The sequence below is a fragment of the Botryllus schlosseri genome, chromosome 12 (genome assembly GCF_051294905.1).
Source record: "Botryllus schlosseri isolate E-star chromosome 12, Bs_hap1, whole genome shotgun sequence".
Classification (NCBI taxonomy): Eukaryota; Metazoa; Chordata; class Ascidiacea; order Stolidobranchia; family Styelidae; genus Botryllus; species Botryllus schlosseri.
The window spans coordinates 9,326,501-9,342,760 of NC_137247.1; the positions used below are offsets into that span (position 1 = coordinate 9,326,501).

Below are 16,260 nucleotides of genomic sequence, written 5' to 3' on the forward strand. Positions count from 1 at the left end.
ATTTTATTGCCAACCCATGAAATTGTTAAGTTGTATAAAAGCACGATGCTTACCAATTTTTGCTCACTTCCAACTGGTATGAGCGAAGTAATTACAGTTGAAAATTTTTTGTTCAGTTTTTTTTTGATAATAAAATAAAAATTTTCAAACTCTTGTGCTCAATTTGTTGTGCAGAGTTTTTTTTAGGCGACCTAACAATTTAATCAGTGAATCCTCAGAATCGGAAACAAATTTATTTTTGAACAACCCTAATGTACACAGACGAGATCATGAATGAATCGTTTCACAACAAAATTCATGCAACTATGAAAAAAACATGCTGTCAGTGTTGACAATATGATAATCTGCACTTATTATGGGTGGTATACCTTACTAAATAAAGTATGCAAGAGACATTCAAGAGATTGATTGCTATCGCTATATCAAAACAGCTTGATTCGCTGGTGTCTCTAAATAAAATGTACAGGTGTCTTAAAATCGCCTTCAGCAAATATCATCTAAGAATGAACGGAGCAGAACTCTTACCTAGCACTTTCACATTCAGTCCGATCGATCTCTCGCCAACGCTATTCTCAAGAGACACATAATATTTCCCACTGTCTTCCCGAGTGGCATGGTTCACCAAAAGCACCGTCTCGTACGTCGAAGTGTGAATTTCCGCCCGTTCGAAGAGAGAATCAACCCCCTCTTTCCGCCAGAGTACTTTCGGCCGGGGCCGCCCGTGATAACCCACAGCCAGTCTCAAAGGAGCTCCGGCCCGGGCCACGTACGTGCATTTAAAATCAGCGTCCACATTGAAATCAGGTGTTTCAAGTCTGTCGCACGCCACAAGCTGGAATTCCGTGTCAATAATTGTTATAGTCATATATGATTATCATCATATTCTTCAAATCCGGGGAGCAAAGTGGCCCCCTAACGAAAATTATTAGATTGAAGTAAAATTTTAAAATCTCAGTACTTGAATAAAATTGCTATTCTCACGCAATGCAAGATGATGATGGACTATATAATTGCGGTACATGAAGAATTGGAAATGGTTTTAGAGGTAGAGTTAATTAAAAATAAAGAATCGAAATGACAGAAGTTGCGCAATGATTTTCATGTCTATGTGTAAATTAGTCCATTGGCTCATTCAAGGTTTTCAAAAGAATATACAGGATTTCTAATAAATTGATTTTTTGGACCATGTCGAATCGAAAATTTCCCGAAACCTTCAGTATATGCTTCACTTGTTCTTTGTTTATTATTACAGTCATCATATATATACTATTATAATTTTAACTGACATCAGTAAAATTCAATCTGTCAAAAACATACTTTCCCGCTTGCATCGGTGGGTTCGCTGACCCCGGCGACATTCACAGCGCACACTCGAACGCGATACTCTCCGCCCGGAGTTAAATTCGGAATTATGTAGTCGCAGCCTTGCACCAGTTCTTCGTTGGCCCGGATCCAATTGTCAGAACTCTCAGATTGGTCGTCGTCCCCCTCTTCACTTGGCATATCTGAGATACGAAATTGAAGGAACTTATTTTATCATGTATACAACTATCGTAAAGACCATTGGTTCGCAGCCTATACACCGTGCATGACCGACTATCCTTCAGCATATATATTACAAAAATATGTAGAATTACCGTGATGATCCACGGCCATTGTTTCGATCACGTATCCAACGATAGGACTACCGCCGTCAAATATTGGGGGTGACCACACCAAAGCGATTGTTGTATTTGTTGAATCAGTGGCTCTCACAATCCCGGGTGAGTCGGGTTCGCCTGCAATAAGGAAACAAGGTTAGGAAAGTGGAAGCCAAACATTTCAGTATAGAGTAAATGAAGAAATTCAGAGAAAAGATAGAAATTTTCTGTTCTTACATACATACACACACATCTCTTCCAGCGAACTAGAGTTATGGTGGAAGAAATTGGATATACCTAGCTGCGCTTAGTCTATTGAACTGTGTAAGTAAACATAGTGGAAGTTGCCCGTAGTACTGTTGATTACATACCTAAAAGGTTTATGCAACTTCTATAGTACTTGCAATACTCACAAACCGGCTCCCTGCATATGATATACGGCGAAGCTTCGCTCGGCTGACTCAATCCGGCTGCATTTTCCGCATACACCCGAAATTCGTACTTGTTATTATGCACAAGATCAGTCACGGTAAATGTCAGATCCAATGTAGCGTCTCTCGTCACTTTAACCCATCTTGAACTTTTCCGTTCTTTTCTCTCGATATGATAACCGGTAATGGGGCTACCGCCGTCATTACCCGGTGGCATGTACGATATTGTGATGCTGTCTTCGTCAGCCGTGACACAAACTGGCTGTTCGGGAGCATCCGGGATTTTATAAGACACCTTGATGGCGACAGGACTTGACACCAGCCCAGGTCCGACTCCAAATTCATTTTGCGCAGATATGCGGAATTGATATTCCCGGTTTTTAATCAATCTCGAAACAGTGTAGGATTCAACGGTACAATTGGCCGACACCTTTACAAAAGGACAAAAAACATGAAAATTTTTATTCTAAACCCTTCACTTTGATTACTTACAAATGACCAGCTCAATCGAGACGTTTCCCTTTTCTCGATGACATAATTTTCTATCGAAACGCCCCCCGTATCTGAGCACGGACTCCACGCTAGCGCCACTGAATCATTCAATACGTTGCTGAAAGTGATCGGTCCTTCCGGAGCATAAGGTTTATCCAAAACTTCGACGATGCATTCCATGCTGGTAGCCGAGCAAGGATTGCGGGCGTATACTTCATAGCAGCCTCTGTCGACGCGAATTACGTCTTTGATAGCGAGCGTCGTTCCTTTGTCATCGACATGAATGGAAACCTGGTAACAATGATAATATATTCTAATTCGTTCTCAAAGTGGGCAATATTTCCCCCTGCGTTACAATTTGGAGACATAGAGGATGAAAATGTTGCAACATTCAGTGAATTAACCGTTTGGTTTCTTGCTGATTTTAAATATAATCGATGGATGTTGTTGGAAAAGCAGCTCAATACTTCATCCCAGCTCGAGAGAGGTGAATAAGATCAAATCGGATATATTTGCTTCAATTGAACTCGTGGATGAATTCTCTCAACATTGTAGCAATGCATCATTGAAGTGCATCCATAACTACTTTACTTGGCAATGTTAGTTATGCAAAAATTAGTATTTCAGCATCAAGAACTGATAAAGCAGGAGTGGTATACGAACAAAACTATTTGAGTAAGTGAAACAAGTAGAATAAATTTACTTCAGCACTACAGGAAAGTGCAAGTGCTTTGTTAGTAATGACCTCTGGGTTTTATGGGGCGATGAAGATTCATAACGGAGCAGTATAAAATAGTTTGGAAGTTCTGTTCTAATTGAACACAGGTTTACACACAACAAAGGCACATGGGATAAATAGGCGACCCTAGACCAGTGCTGTGTATTCAGGTTTATTCACTGAATAATATTAAGTCGCCCACTATCACAAAAAACTCCAAACCTGTGAATTCGGAGTAAGTTCCTTCCCGTCACGAAGCCACTTAATTTTCGGGCTGGGCTTGCCAGTGACGGCAGCCTTCAACTTCAGATTTGCACCCGACCTAATCGTCACCCCATCCAATATTGATGCATCCAATAAGATAGAAGGAGGTTCTATCAAAAGCAATATTACCAAGATTAAGAAAAATCAATGATAAAAAAAACACAGGCGACGTACTGAAATCGTCTCGACATACGACCTTCGAACTTGGTTTTGACGGTCTGCTCAGTGTTCCAGTGGTATTGACCGCTATCACTCTGAACTCATATGTGTCACCAGTATTTAGGTCAGTTATCAGGGCGTCGCAATCTGGTATCAGTTTGTAATTGCATTTTAACCACCGAGCTGTTAAACCTAGATAGATTCAAATTTTAGAAAATCGTTTGTATTACTGCATTCATAATATACTACCACATCTTTTCTCGACAGTATATCCTTCGATTTCCGAGCCCCCGTCCGACGTAGGCGGTGTCCAAGACAATTTGACGGAGTCGCGTGTCGAATCGAGACACGTGGGACAGCCCGGGGCACTGACAGGGTTATGGGCCCGTACAAAATCACTGGCCTCGCTAGGTTTGCTGAATCCGGCTTTGTTAACGGCGAATATTCTATACTGATACTCCAGGCCCTGAAAGCAAGAAAAAAGTATTAGAAAGAGTCTTTATTTTAATCCTAAAAATAGATAGATGATACAGTAGAGCAACTTATACACAGTATTTGATATCTATCTTGGAGGTAAAAAAGTCTAATCATATCCGCATCAAATAAGTAAACTACACACATGAATCTGCCGTAAAAATGATATCTAAAATGAAATAATAGTAGCAAACATATAAAATTAGACACAATGTCATGGCTGAGTAGGGTAACAGTGTTAGTATCAGGATAAGAGGTTATCAAATAAGTCTATATTAAATGTATTCTATGCTGTGGTAGTGAATTTGAAATGCTTGGTCTTTAGTAGTCAACCGATCTCTTGGCCAAGTTACTATTAAGCCTGGAATAGACGATCCGTACGAAGCGCATGCGTTTAGTGGGATTGGTGAGATAGTGAGATTACGTCATCGCAAGGGTAGTAAACAACATGCGCTCAGCCGTGACTTTCACGTATCGGTGATCATCACCTGCACAGTTGGGATTGTTGGGAATATTCACAAATGTTTATTGAGCCTGACAATATTGTCGCTTTGGTGTTTGAGCTTGAGGGTTCATTCGTTTAGAGAAGTATGCCCCGTTTCAAAAAAATGGGTAAAATCTCAAGCCTTAGTAATAAAAATGTTGATATTTTAGGTGTTCTGGCTGCTTTTATGTCTTCCTACGTTGGATTCTGAATATCGATGTGTACAATGCCGAGTATGCAAAGACTCCGCATACTTAACATATCTCCAAGTCCATATCACAGAACAATATCAAGCCAACTTGTATTCCGGGCTACCTTGTTATAGTAGTCTGAATTGGTGTGCTTGTACGTACAGTTCTATACACAGCGGCAATTATATTCTCGTCTTCTATATATTCATTTTGTTTTACAACTGAAAATAGCATAAAATCGCATGGTTAATCACTGCAACTTCAGAAAGTGCGATGTCCGATCACTACAGGCCTGCCAACGCAGCTGAGCGGATGGAAAATACGCGTGAAAGGGAACGCGTGCGCGTTCTCACACTTTTGCTCTTTCTGCTCCTCATTTTTCCTCGTCCCTCTTCTCTCTCGCACGCATCCGTTTGAGAAGAGAAATAAGGAGAGAAAGAGACGGACGCGTTTACGGATCGTCTATTCCAGGCTTAAGATGGGGCAGTAGATCACACAGTAGAGTTCAACTTATTTGAAAATTATATATAATTCAAAATCTTACCTCTGTGAGATCACTGGCAGTTATTTCTCGCTTTTCGACCGTAGTCTGTGTAATGCGTGTCCACAAAACGGCGTGCTTTTCCTTACGGTCGACGTGGTACCCAATAATTTTCGAACCCCCGTCAGTGTTGCAAGCGCCCCATATCACATTCATTGTGTGTGCCGTGCTCTTGATGACTTCCGGTTGCGGGGGTAGGCTCGGGACCCTTGCGTGAAGACAAAAGGTTTGAAATATAGCCAATAATGAAGTTGGTAAAATACTTTGAATAGTCTATTAAAATCTTGAATTCATCTTAATTCAGAAAGTTCTCAGATCATTTCTCTAGATCTGAACTCATAAAACCGTTCCATCATTGGTAATAGGGTTGCAATTTATATCATTTTTCTGTTTTCGAGTTTAATACGTTTACAATTTGCCTACCCAGTCTAATTTGTCAGCAAAGAGATTTCGTTTATCCTATGAAATTGCTCCACAATATGTACTATTTGCGTATACATTACATCTATTGTATTCGTGAGTGCACAATTTAATATGATATCATAATCTGTGATTGCTAGTTTTGTTAAAAAAGATGCAATTGAAATTACATTTATTATAGGAGTTGGTAACCCTTGAAAAGTGTCGGATTGAAAAGTTGTGGGTGAATAAGTCCAATACAGTATATTATAAATGTCCTCATTCCTAAGCCTTTCCTAGTAGTAATGTTTAGTTGATTAGGAACACATCATCACAGCAACCTGGATTGAGGCAATCAAGTCCACACTTAATCAATACTCATACCTGAATGGATATCTTGACACGACTCTATCAGACAACACAAATTCTCCGAGACCATATTTGTTTTCCGCCGCGACCCGGAACACATATTCACATCGCGGTGCCAGCCTGGTCACATTCAAGCTCTCTCCTACGCAATTGGCCGTGACCGCGACCCACGAATCTGCACCAGTCTCTCTTTTTTCCACGACGTAGTTTGTGATGTCACAACCTCCGGTGTCTTCGGGTGAGGACCATTTTAGGAGGACGCTGTCTGCTGTGATATCGCCGAATTCGATAACGCCTTTGATCTTCTTGGGGACTCCTGCATTTGAAAAGTATAAGGTGAATGATATTTGTTGATTCTGAGATAATATTTTGAAGTTTCTCAATTTTACGTTTTATATTCGTATTTTCTTGAAATAAATCCCGAAATTGTAAAGATAATAGCCCACTTTTCAGGCCTTTTGAAACCAGAATGAACATGAATAGCGAGTGAATAACTTACCATAGACATTCACAGTCATGCTGACTTCCTTACGACCCGCGGAATTCTCCATGGTGAAAAAATATTGCCCGGAGTCGGACCTTGCGAGATTGCACAACTGCAGATATGCAACATTCTTCGCTCTTTCGATCATGACATGTTCCGTAACTGGGATAAAAAACGTGCGATATGACATCGTAAAAGATGCGCAAAGCCAAATGTTTGTGGCCATTTGTTGGAACAGATGTAGCGTGGCCCAAATCTATGAACTTAGTTGTAATCAATGGATGTTTTATGAAATAACACACATATCGCTTGATAAAGACCTGGTATTTAACCCAAAACACCGAATGAGGAAAAATTGAGAGAGTATTGAGAGATTATGGCTTGAACAAGAATCTCTGATCTAGTATTAGTTAAGGCATAATTGCTACTATCAATGCTTCAATTCATAAAACACACACCTTTGAGAGGAATTCTGTTTTTGCTCCAAGACACAACAGGGCTCGGTTTACCGTAAAACGGAATTTCAAACTTGACACCGCACCCCTCCCTTGTGTCGATAACGTCTTTGACGAGGCTCAAATCAGCCTCCGGCGGTATCGTGATTTCTCTGATTCCGATTGGCCCGATAATTTCCGCATCACCGATCCCAGCCTCATTTTCAGCCGTCACATGAAACTCGTATCTTACGCCGCTTTTTAATTTGTTGATCGCGGCTTTGGTTTTCTTGCCGTTTGAAATATCCGTCCATTTGTCAGAGTCTTTTATGGTGTATTTAATGATGTAATTACTGACTGGAGATCCACCATCGTCTTCAGGTTTTAGCCACCCCAATATTACCGACGAGTTTGTCATGTCGAGTATTCTCAAATCTGAGACCACGCCAGGAACAACTGAAAATATGCAATAATGTAGAGATGTTTCGTACGTTACACAATTGCGATATTGCGTACCTGCTGCCACTACTGGTTTTGATAATGTAGGCAGTCCCAGTCCTTGGGCGTTTTCGGCCATTACACGAAATACATAGGTGGCGCCGGTTTTCAAGTTACAGGCCTGTTGCATCAGAATGACATGACAATGAAAATGCCAATGTGCCATTTAAATAACCGAACAATGCATTATCAACATTGTGAGATTATAATTTGATATTGAAAAGGAAAACTATAGTATTTAAAAAAATCTCTCCGCCCTGGTTAATCGAAATTTCATGCCGGTAACATCATATTTGGTGATATATTTGTTGATATACAATGCTGTTTTCAATTCTTTACTAGTTGCTAACGATTACCAGATTACAAAAATATTTGGCTTTATTTCAGTATGAATATATTACTTTATTGTCTTCATTTAACAAGATAAGGAAATAATATATATTGAGAGCTTATTGAGAGGTTGCAGACCAAAGAAGTATATGGTAATATATACTTTGCTATTATTCCGATGTTCTAAGACTAATAGCTTGCTAGATGATACTTGGCAGATTTATATCGCTTTCACAAATTCCAAGGCATATACATGTATCTTCTCATTGCTTGGCATTTGCAGAATACTTGGGACTTACTTTAAACGCAGTTTTTCTGCAGTCGCAAATTAACGGAGTCCAAGATCTCTGAGAAGTTTCCTTCCGTTCAACGGTATAACTCTCAATCTCCGAACCTCCGTTATTTAAAGGCGCAGTCCAAGTCAACGCAACAAAATCACGTTTGCGATCTTTTACAATCACACTTTCAGGTCGATCGGGCGTGTCTGCAATATCGCTTTGATTCAATCAAACAAAATAATCAGAAACACACGTGAAACATTACCGAGTATTTTCACGTTCACAAAAGTATCCACGGAACCGCAAGCATTTCTCAAACTGAGAAAGTATTTCCCGGTATCGTCACGGCTACAATCTTGGATCAGAAGAGTGGTTTTTGCATTCTCATTAACAACTTTGCATCTGTGTTCTGCCAGTCCCATACCCTCACCTATACCAGCAATTTGTAAGTTGGTTGATCGAACCTTATTAATAAATATGAAAGAAATATTTTCACCTCTCGACCACGATATGTTGGGAAACGGGCTTCCTTTGATTCCGACCGTCAATTTCACTTGACTACCGGCTTTAACAGTTAGAAATTTCCTCACAGCTGGGTCTATTTCATAGTCTGGCATTTCGAGACGGGCCTCTGGTTTCACAGCCTCTAAAATTTATTGTAACAAATGTTAATGTTTATTGTAACTAGAACTGCATCGTCGGTGTCACTAACCTTCTAATGTAACCGGGTCTGATATTCCACTCTTGGTAATAGCGGAGACTCGGAACACGTAAAAATTCTGATCCACAAGGTTTTTGAGCTCAATAGTGGTTTTAATTGTGTTGCTAACTAATGTCGTCCATGAATCTTCTTCCGTTTCTTGGGAACTTTCGTACTTGTCATTCGCATCAACAATTTTAGATTCTATCATATATCCAATGATAGGGCTTCCACCGTCCCATTCCGGCTTCGTCCATGTCAGCGTTATTGAGCCCTTGGTCGTATCTTTTACACGGATATTTTCTGGTTCATCAGGCGGTTCTAATGAAGACATGAATGTTAATTTACTATCATTTTGGATATACTGAGATCTATGCCTAGCAAGTTTAGATGCGGCATTGTGTCATTATAATTCATGGAAACTTCAGTTAATTAAATGGTTATTCCAAATTTAGTCTAGCTCGTAATTATGAAGCCAATTAGGCACAATCAATGCCGTCATATTCTTACTGCTATGTGGACAAGATCATCACAGATTGACAGAATAATGTGTTAGCTTTGAGTTAAGATAATTTTTGACGATACTCAATTCTATTCATAACATGATATCGGTAAAATAGAATGTTATGGCGTGATTATAAGGTAGATTGCTTACAACAATGAAACATGTCTCAGATATCTGCAAGTATTCCATGATGGGGCACATTAAAAAATTACAATATGTTCAGCCATTACATTCTTACCGATTGGTCTTGTCATCATGACAGGGACGTTACTGCAGACACAAGGACCGATTCCTGCTTTATTTTGGGCAGCGACTCTAAATTCATACTCTTTGCCAGTGATGAGACCGACTGCGTGGAACCTGAATAATATAATTTAAATAAATCACGACTTTATTCAGAGTTAGAAATATAAAAATACAAATCCTTATCTCAAGGAAAATTTTGGCCATTGATGAACACATGACCTGAATTGAGCTTATTCCAAATACAAATTTTTGCAGTCAACTTATAGTAACACGTAAGGAATCCAAGATTACAAATCAGATCTATATTTGGAGTCAAGATTCAACAGGATTCAGTATCCAAGATTTTACATCACAAAGCAGTACTGAGGCAGACAATAAAGATATCCAAACACAATTTCATGTATTTAAATTCAAGCGAAGTTGATAGTTTACCCACAAAATTAAAAATCTACTGGACTTGACCTAAATCCAAACACACAATTCATTTCTAACCATAACTCCTTAATCAGTTTCTTGGAGCATTGTATCCATCGATTTCCTTTCATTTCTTTCCTTTCCAAGTAATATCCTTGAATCCGTGCTCCGCCGTCAGATGCTGGCTCTTTCCAATGAACAACGCAAGAATCCTCCAGCACGTCGTCGATTTCAATAGATTCAGGCGCACCGGGCTCAGCTGTGACAAAAAAGTTTCATTCATAATATAAAATTATATAGAATCATATAATATAAATTGAATAGCTAAATACATATTATTATATTATGAGCTTCTAATGAAATCCTACCAAACATATTCCGTGCTGTAACAGTGTCAGAAACCAGTGCCTCCCCCTCTCCACAGTCATTGACAGGCCGTATTCGGAACTTGTATTCATTTCCTTTGATTAGCGATTTCGCCGTGAACTGACAATCTTCTTGACGTTCCGCTATTGTTGACCATGAAACTCTCGCCATGTCTCGCTTGGACACCACATAGTGAGTGACCTTTGAACCTCCGTTGTCGATCGGTGGATCCCAGTTGAGTGTTACTGAGTTGTTGCTGATATCGGAAAATCGTACGGGTCCGGTCGGCGGGCCTGATTTGTCTGGAAATATGTGTGGAATTACATGTTGCCATAGTTAGTAGTGGTAGTCAGGTAGTCAAACTAGTATAGTGGATAGGTATTATGAAGTAGCAAAGTAGCGTAACCTGTATATTGTAGATACTGCTGTGCTATACTTCACTTGTGAATCAACCTATTTTGTGAGATCTTGAACCAAAGAGATTGCTCAATACAGATTTATTAGTAGTTGTTTCAGTAAGTAGCGTTATCTTGAGTCTAAATTCTATCTGACACAGTCTCGCAGTTTTGCACTCTCTCAAACGAGAGAGTGACGTCATACAGGGACTGCGTCATTAAAAACTACTATAGCATGCACAATCTGTAGTACGTGATGTATTTGTGTAGTAAGCTCCATGCTAGATATCGGGCGTGTTAACTTAAGACCAGAGTGTTCGAAAATATATTTACTTACTGTGATACGAGGGCTATTACGCATGGTTCTTATGACAATTTCACTCCTAATGTGATGCATACTCATGCCACAACTACTTTTCACTTTTGAAAGTCAAGATTGCAAAAGGAAAGTACTCTGAGAAAATATATGTATGTATGTACTTTGCTAAGAACCGCCTCTGTGTGTAAGGCACACATTCCTCATCATTAGAATTAGTTTGGCTTAATGGCAGAAATGGATTTCATGTGATGCTGTAGCTATATGCTTCTACACTATATACAAGTTGACTGAGGATAAATTACAGCTGAACTGACGGCATTACCAGCATATAAAAGTACAAGGCGAAAAAGTTTTGTAGATTTGAAGACGAAACATTCGCGATTTCTTACCAGAAACCAGAAGTCTGACAGTAGCCGTTTTCTCCCCGCAATCGTTGGTGGCGGTCACTGTATAAATTCCGGAATCACCTTTGCTGCAATCCTTGATCAAAAGACTGCTGTGATCGGGAGCGGAATCGACGGACATTCGGAAATTTTCCATGATCCCACAACCGTCACGAGACCACGTCACATTCGGCACGGGCTCACCGCCGACACCAACATGCAAACGCACAGCGGTACTAGCCGTGACTTTGATCCCTTCCCGTAAATGCGGGTCGACGTTGATCTGTGGGGGTTCTGAATAAACGGGTATGTCATATTTTTTCAATCCACACCACTGTCACAAAACCCATTGGCAAAACCCGGTTTGTAATGCCAATTATTATTCATCAGTTAGATCGTTAAGGCATAGCTATATTATTTGTGATGCCACTAAGCGAGCTGATCCACCCACAATTATCTATGATGTGATGTGGAAAAGGCATTACTTCTTTTGTGGTCTCATATGGTATATATTTTCCATATTATCCATATTGTTATGATACTTGAATACTCAAGATCGAATCACACAGCCCCAGTGCACAGCACTCACTCATGTTATCTTCGCACTTGAATTCACCGGTGCTTTCTGACGGCTCACTGAAAATACCAGCCTGGTTTTTCGCGATGACGCGAAATTCGTATTCTTTCCCAGCTTCTAAACCTGGAACAGTACGCAAGAGAATTCCTTAATGACTGTAGCGATGTAACAATATTTGCAACCATAAACACTATCATGTGTAAAAGCAGTAAAATTTCAAATTTGGAATTGCGCGGTTTCCCGGAGTCGGAATTAAGATGAATTTGGTTTGTAGCATTTTTTTAGGCAGCGCAACATTATAATCGATATGCAAGTGAAGTTTAGACTTTTCTTTGAACAGTCATATCCGATAAAATCCATCCAAATAAGTAGGTTTTGAGGTCTTGCGCATTATTTTTTGCTTTGAAGATGAAATAATAATTTGGCAACATTGTGTGTAATTGCGTATGTTCGGGACAATTTTATTATCACTCGTTACCAATTCTGTTAATTAGACACAACGTAACAACGTAACTTTAGACAGCTTATTACTATATCATAATATTGTTTATTATGAGATGACGGCGAAAAAATTCAATTATGGAAAAAAATGGTAGAAAAGTGTTTTATTTGCCGCAAAACTAAAGCATTTCACTTCAACAAAATGTGTGCCATAGCAGAATAATTGCTGTACTTGATTGATTTAAACTTTGCCTTATGCTACTTGAGGAAAAACTACAATAACCAGAGCTAATTAAAACAAGACAAAGAAACATTTTATCAATTTCCGCACAACCAATGTCTCTTGAATCAATGCGAATAATATTGTGACTTTTTGAGGCAAATACCCACCCGTAAGAGTATACTCCCTGTCCGGTATCATATTGAACGTGGCTTTAGTCCATCGTCCGATAGGAGCTTCTCGCATTTCCACGATATAACCGACGATCCTTTGTCCACCGTCATACTCTGGCTTGTCCCATTGCACAGTACAAGACGATCGACTGTGACAAGCATGGAAGTCACTACTATTATAACATAAGGAGAAATTAAAGTAACAAACCTTAGATCTTTAACGCAAACATTGGGAGGCGGGTCCACTGGATCTCTAGTGAAGATACCATCACAAAGTCGACTAGCTTTGCCACATCCAGCTAAATTTTCGGCGATGACCCGTATTTCGTATTCCACACCCTCTCTCAGACAGGACGCTTTGAATTGCGTCGTTTTCACCGAAATTCGATTCAGTCTCTTCCAACCAGACACATCCCGCTGTCTGCATTCTACGTGGTAACCCGTTACGGGATTGCCACCGTCGTTTACAGGTTCTTGCCATTTGACGAAAACGCTTTCTTTCGATAGAATTTTCACGGTGACACCGCCAGGAGCCACAGGGGCCTAAAACGCAAGATTATCATGTATATACTATCTCTTACAGTTAATACCAGATATTGTGAATAAATATGATTGGTGGTGGTATAAGTAATCATCTGTGATAGTCCAGTAGAATTAGAAGTAGCGATTTTACAGTACATATAAAAAAGTATTCTTGGCCTAGGCTTGCCGAAAAAAAAGTGTTAAGTAAAATTGGAGGTAACCTAAATACAAAACCATTTGTCTAAGTAATGAAAGTAATCATAACCTACTTGAGTACTTCATTACTGGCCACCTCCTATTACGAATTTGATTTATCAAATCAAAATTTCATAATTATTAGTAAACGATGAAGGACACGGCAGAAAAAAAAGACCCACCTTGTATCCCAATTGTGGTATAACTGTCGGAGTTTGAGTAGGAGTACCAGACCCGAATCTGTTATTCGCACGGACCCTAAAAGTGTATTCTTGCCCCTTCGTAAGACCGATACACTTGTACGTATTGCGGACCACAGTGCAAGATATTTCCTTCCATTGCGGTTCTTCCGGTGTTCGATAATCGACGGTATAAGATCTGTGGAAGGTTATCGAAATGAAATTTTCGACGAAAATTTTTTCAAATCATTATTATCGATACCTTATTGCACAGCCTCCGTCTACTGAAGGCGGACTCCATGTAAGTTCTACAGATTTGTTTGTAATGTCTGTGGCTTGAAGATCTGATATTGGTCCCGGTTTTTCCAAGACGATCACTTTCACGGATGCGGATTTAGTTCCAACTGTGTTGGTCGCTATCACTTCATAGACACCAGCATCGTTCTGTGACAGTTAATTTAAATTACATTCATTCGCATATCTATGAGCATTGTGCATGTGTATTCTGATGTAATTCGCAAGGGCAAATACTACAATATGCATAAATGTTCTGAATATACGATAATGGAACCAATAACACAGCAATGACAAAATTTCTAATTGTGGAGAGTCATTGGTCCCTTCAACTATGTATAGTTACAAATATTCCAAACAGAATATTGATTAATTCCACTTCCGGATGGGTGGAGAGAAAATGGAGGTAATACTGATCTCTATAGGTGACAAAAAACCACAATATTGACATGACAGCTATCAAATTTTTAGACCCAAGTTATTTTATAATGATTGATGCACACTGATCCATTCCAATATTATGACAGGTTGATGTATTATGATATTAGCATCTAAATGACACCACAATCCTACCTGTGACATGTCAATGACTTTCAAACTAGTGACACCGACTCTGTCACTATCAATTGAAACCTGTTGCCCTTGCAACAAATCAACGTCATCCTTCCTCCACAATATGCTCGGCAGTGGTTTTCCAGAATAAGGAATCTTTGTAGATGGCAGGATTAGAAAATGATTTGATCGCAACAATATAATATCTTATACCTCGAGCGTCAAAGGTGCGCCTGCTTTTACGTACAACAGACCGTGCGCGATGGAGCAAGAATCTATCGTCGGCATTAAAAAGTTATCTTGAACCACGATCACCGAAGTCGTATCTTTGGGATCTGACATTCCGGCTTCGTTCAACGCCATCACACGGAACGAATATTCGGAACCTTCTTTCAAATTTTTGATCACCGTTTTTGTGTCTTTCACAGTGCCACGTTTTACCCATTTCTCTTGTTCTCTCTCCAAAGACTGTAATTTGAATTGTATGATATAGGATATTCATTCATTCGAGAACATATTTATCAGTCGAAAACATCATAGGATTGTGACACAACGAAAAGGAGTCGAAAGGGCTTGTAGCAGTCTTTCAATCAGACACCTACCTTGGCCTGTAACATGTAAATAAGATACATATGCACATTGAAAAATAACAGAAGATAACAGAAAAGGAATGTGATGGTAGGCAAAATCGATGTCAGATCTTGGTCCGGTAATCTCGAGAGCTGACAAGTTTTCATTTAATTCAATCTGCTTGCATTTTGACCTGACACATTTGCTTACAAGGGCTACTAAAAACGTGTTTAGGCTAATTTGAGACCGTAGCCATCTATAAGACAAATCCATAAGTACAAAGCAGGTGGTTAATTGTACCAAACTACGCAAAAAAGATTTTAGTAACCTGTTAGCATTAAAAGAAAGTATTAGCATCATGGTAATGGTGACTGGCCTGAAATCTAAAATCACCAGCATATGTTACATAGAACCACTGCGTCTTTTGCGCGACTATGTAATGCTAAGCCATAAAAGGAGAAATGCTGAAATTTTTCGTTACTTTCCACGTGAATGACTTACCTCAACAATATACCCCGTAATGGGGCTGCCCCCATTATGTTCTGGTTTTCCCCACTGTAGAGTAACCGACGAGCGATCGATGTCAATGGCTTCAACTCTGTTAGGTGAGGTAGACACTTCGCATGCCTTTGTTGGTCTCGGGGTTTCTATGTATTCTCCCATGCCTTGTTCGTTCTCAGCGCAAACTCTGTAATTTGAGTATTGTATTGGCAGTCTTATTTACAGTCATATTGGAATGTGGAGAAATATTAGTATTGGTCAATGGTATTTGATAATATAAAAGATGTATTCTGCAGAAAAAAGTTGATTACAATGATTGGAATTATAGTAATTTCGAAAACAGACCACTTTGGAACCCATAATTTTACATTTAGTAGACATTCCCTGCAATGAATACTAGCCCAAATCGGTCACAGAAAATCTGAAATATCTACGCACTGATAAACTAAGTATATCTTCCCGGAATCACCAAAATATCAAGTTATTTGCCAAAAATTTGATAATCGGCCTATCATGAACATA

The 16,260-nt window shown here is 39.4% G+C and overlaps 1 protein-coding gene across 1 annotated transcript in view; it reads right to left on the reverse strand.

Annotated features, from left to right (window-relative positions):
- LOC145452386 (titin-like) overlaps positions 1–16,260 on the reverse strand; it is a 157,144-nt gene that overhangs the window by 7,383 nt on the left and 133,501 nt on the right. Inside the window, exons 217-245 of the mRNA XM_080330579.1 lie at positions 15,739–15,925; positions 14,881–15,135; positions 14,689–14,823; positions 14,084–14,265; positions 13,825–14,020; positions 13,134–13,468; positions 12,923–13,074; positions 12,104–12,214; positions 11,521–11,808; positions 10,420–10,719; positions 10,130–10,310; positions 9,630–9,751; positions 8,899–9,207; positions 8,683–8,832; positions 8,452–8,616; positions 8,208–8,392; positions 7,597–7,699; positions 7,105–7,536; positions 6,662–6,808; positions 6,178–6,478; positions 5,398–5,602; positions 3,954–4,170; positions 3,720–3,896; positions 3,504–3,655; positions 2,564–2,854; positions 2,054–2,501; positions 1,638–1,778; positions 1,318–1,505; positions 526–832 (exon numbers count right to left, since the gene is read on the reverse strand). Coding sequence (XP_080186705.1) covers positions 526–832; positions 1,318–1,505; positions 1,638–1,778; positions 2,054–2,501; positions 2,564–2,854; positions 3,504–3,655; positions 3,720–3,896; positions 3,954–4,170; positions 5,398–5,602; positions 6,178–6,478; positions 6,662–6,808; positions 7,105–7,536; positions 7,597–7,699; positions 8,208–8,392; positions 8,452–8,616; positions 8,683–8,832; positions 8,899–9,207; positions 9,630–9,751; positions 10,130–10,310; positions 10,420–10,719; positions 11,521–11,808; positions 12,104–12,214; positions 12,923–13,074; positions 13,134–13,468; positions 13,825–14,020; positions 14,084–14,265; positions 14,689–14,823; positions 14,881–15,135; positions 15,739–15,925 — 6,362 coding nt within the window. The remainder of the gene's footprint in view (positions 1–525; positions 833–1,317; positions 1,506–1,637; positions 1,779–2,053; positions 2,502–2,563; positions 2,855–3,503; positions 3,656–3,719; positions 3,897–3,953; positions 4,171–5,397; positions 5,603–6,177; positions 6,479–6,661; positions 6,809–7,104; positions 7,537–7,596; positions 7,700–8,207; positions 8,393–8,451; positions 8,617–8,682; positions 8,833–8,898; positions 9,208–9,629; positions 9,752–10,129; positions 10,311–10,419; positions 10,720–11,520; positions 11,809–12,103; positions 12,215–12,922; positions 13,075–13,133; positions 13,469–13,824; positions 14,021–14,083; positions 14,266–14,688; positions 14,824–14,880; positions 15,136–15,738; positions 15,926–16,260) is intronic.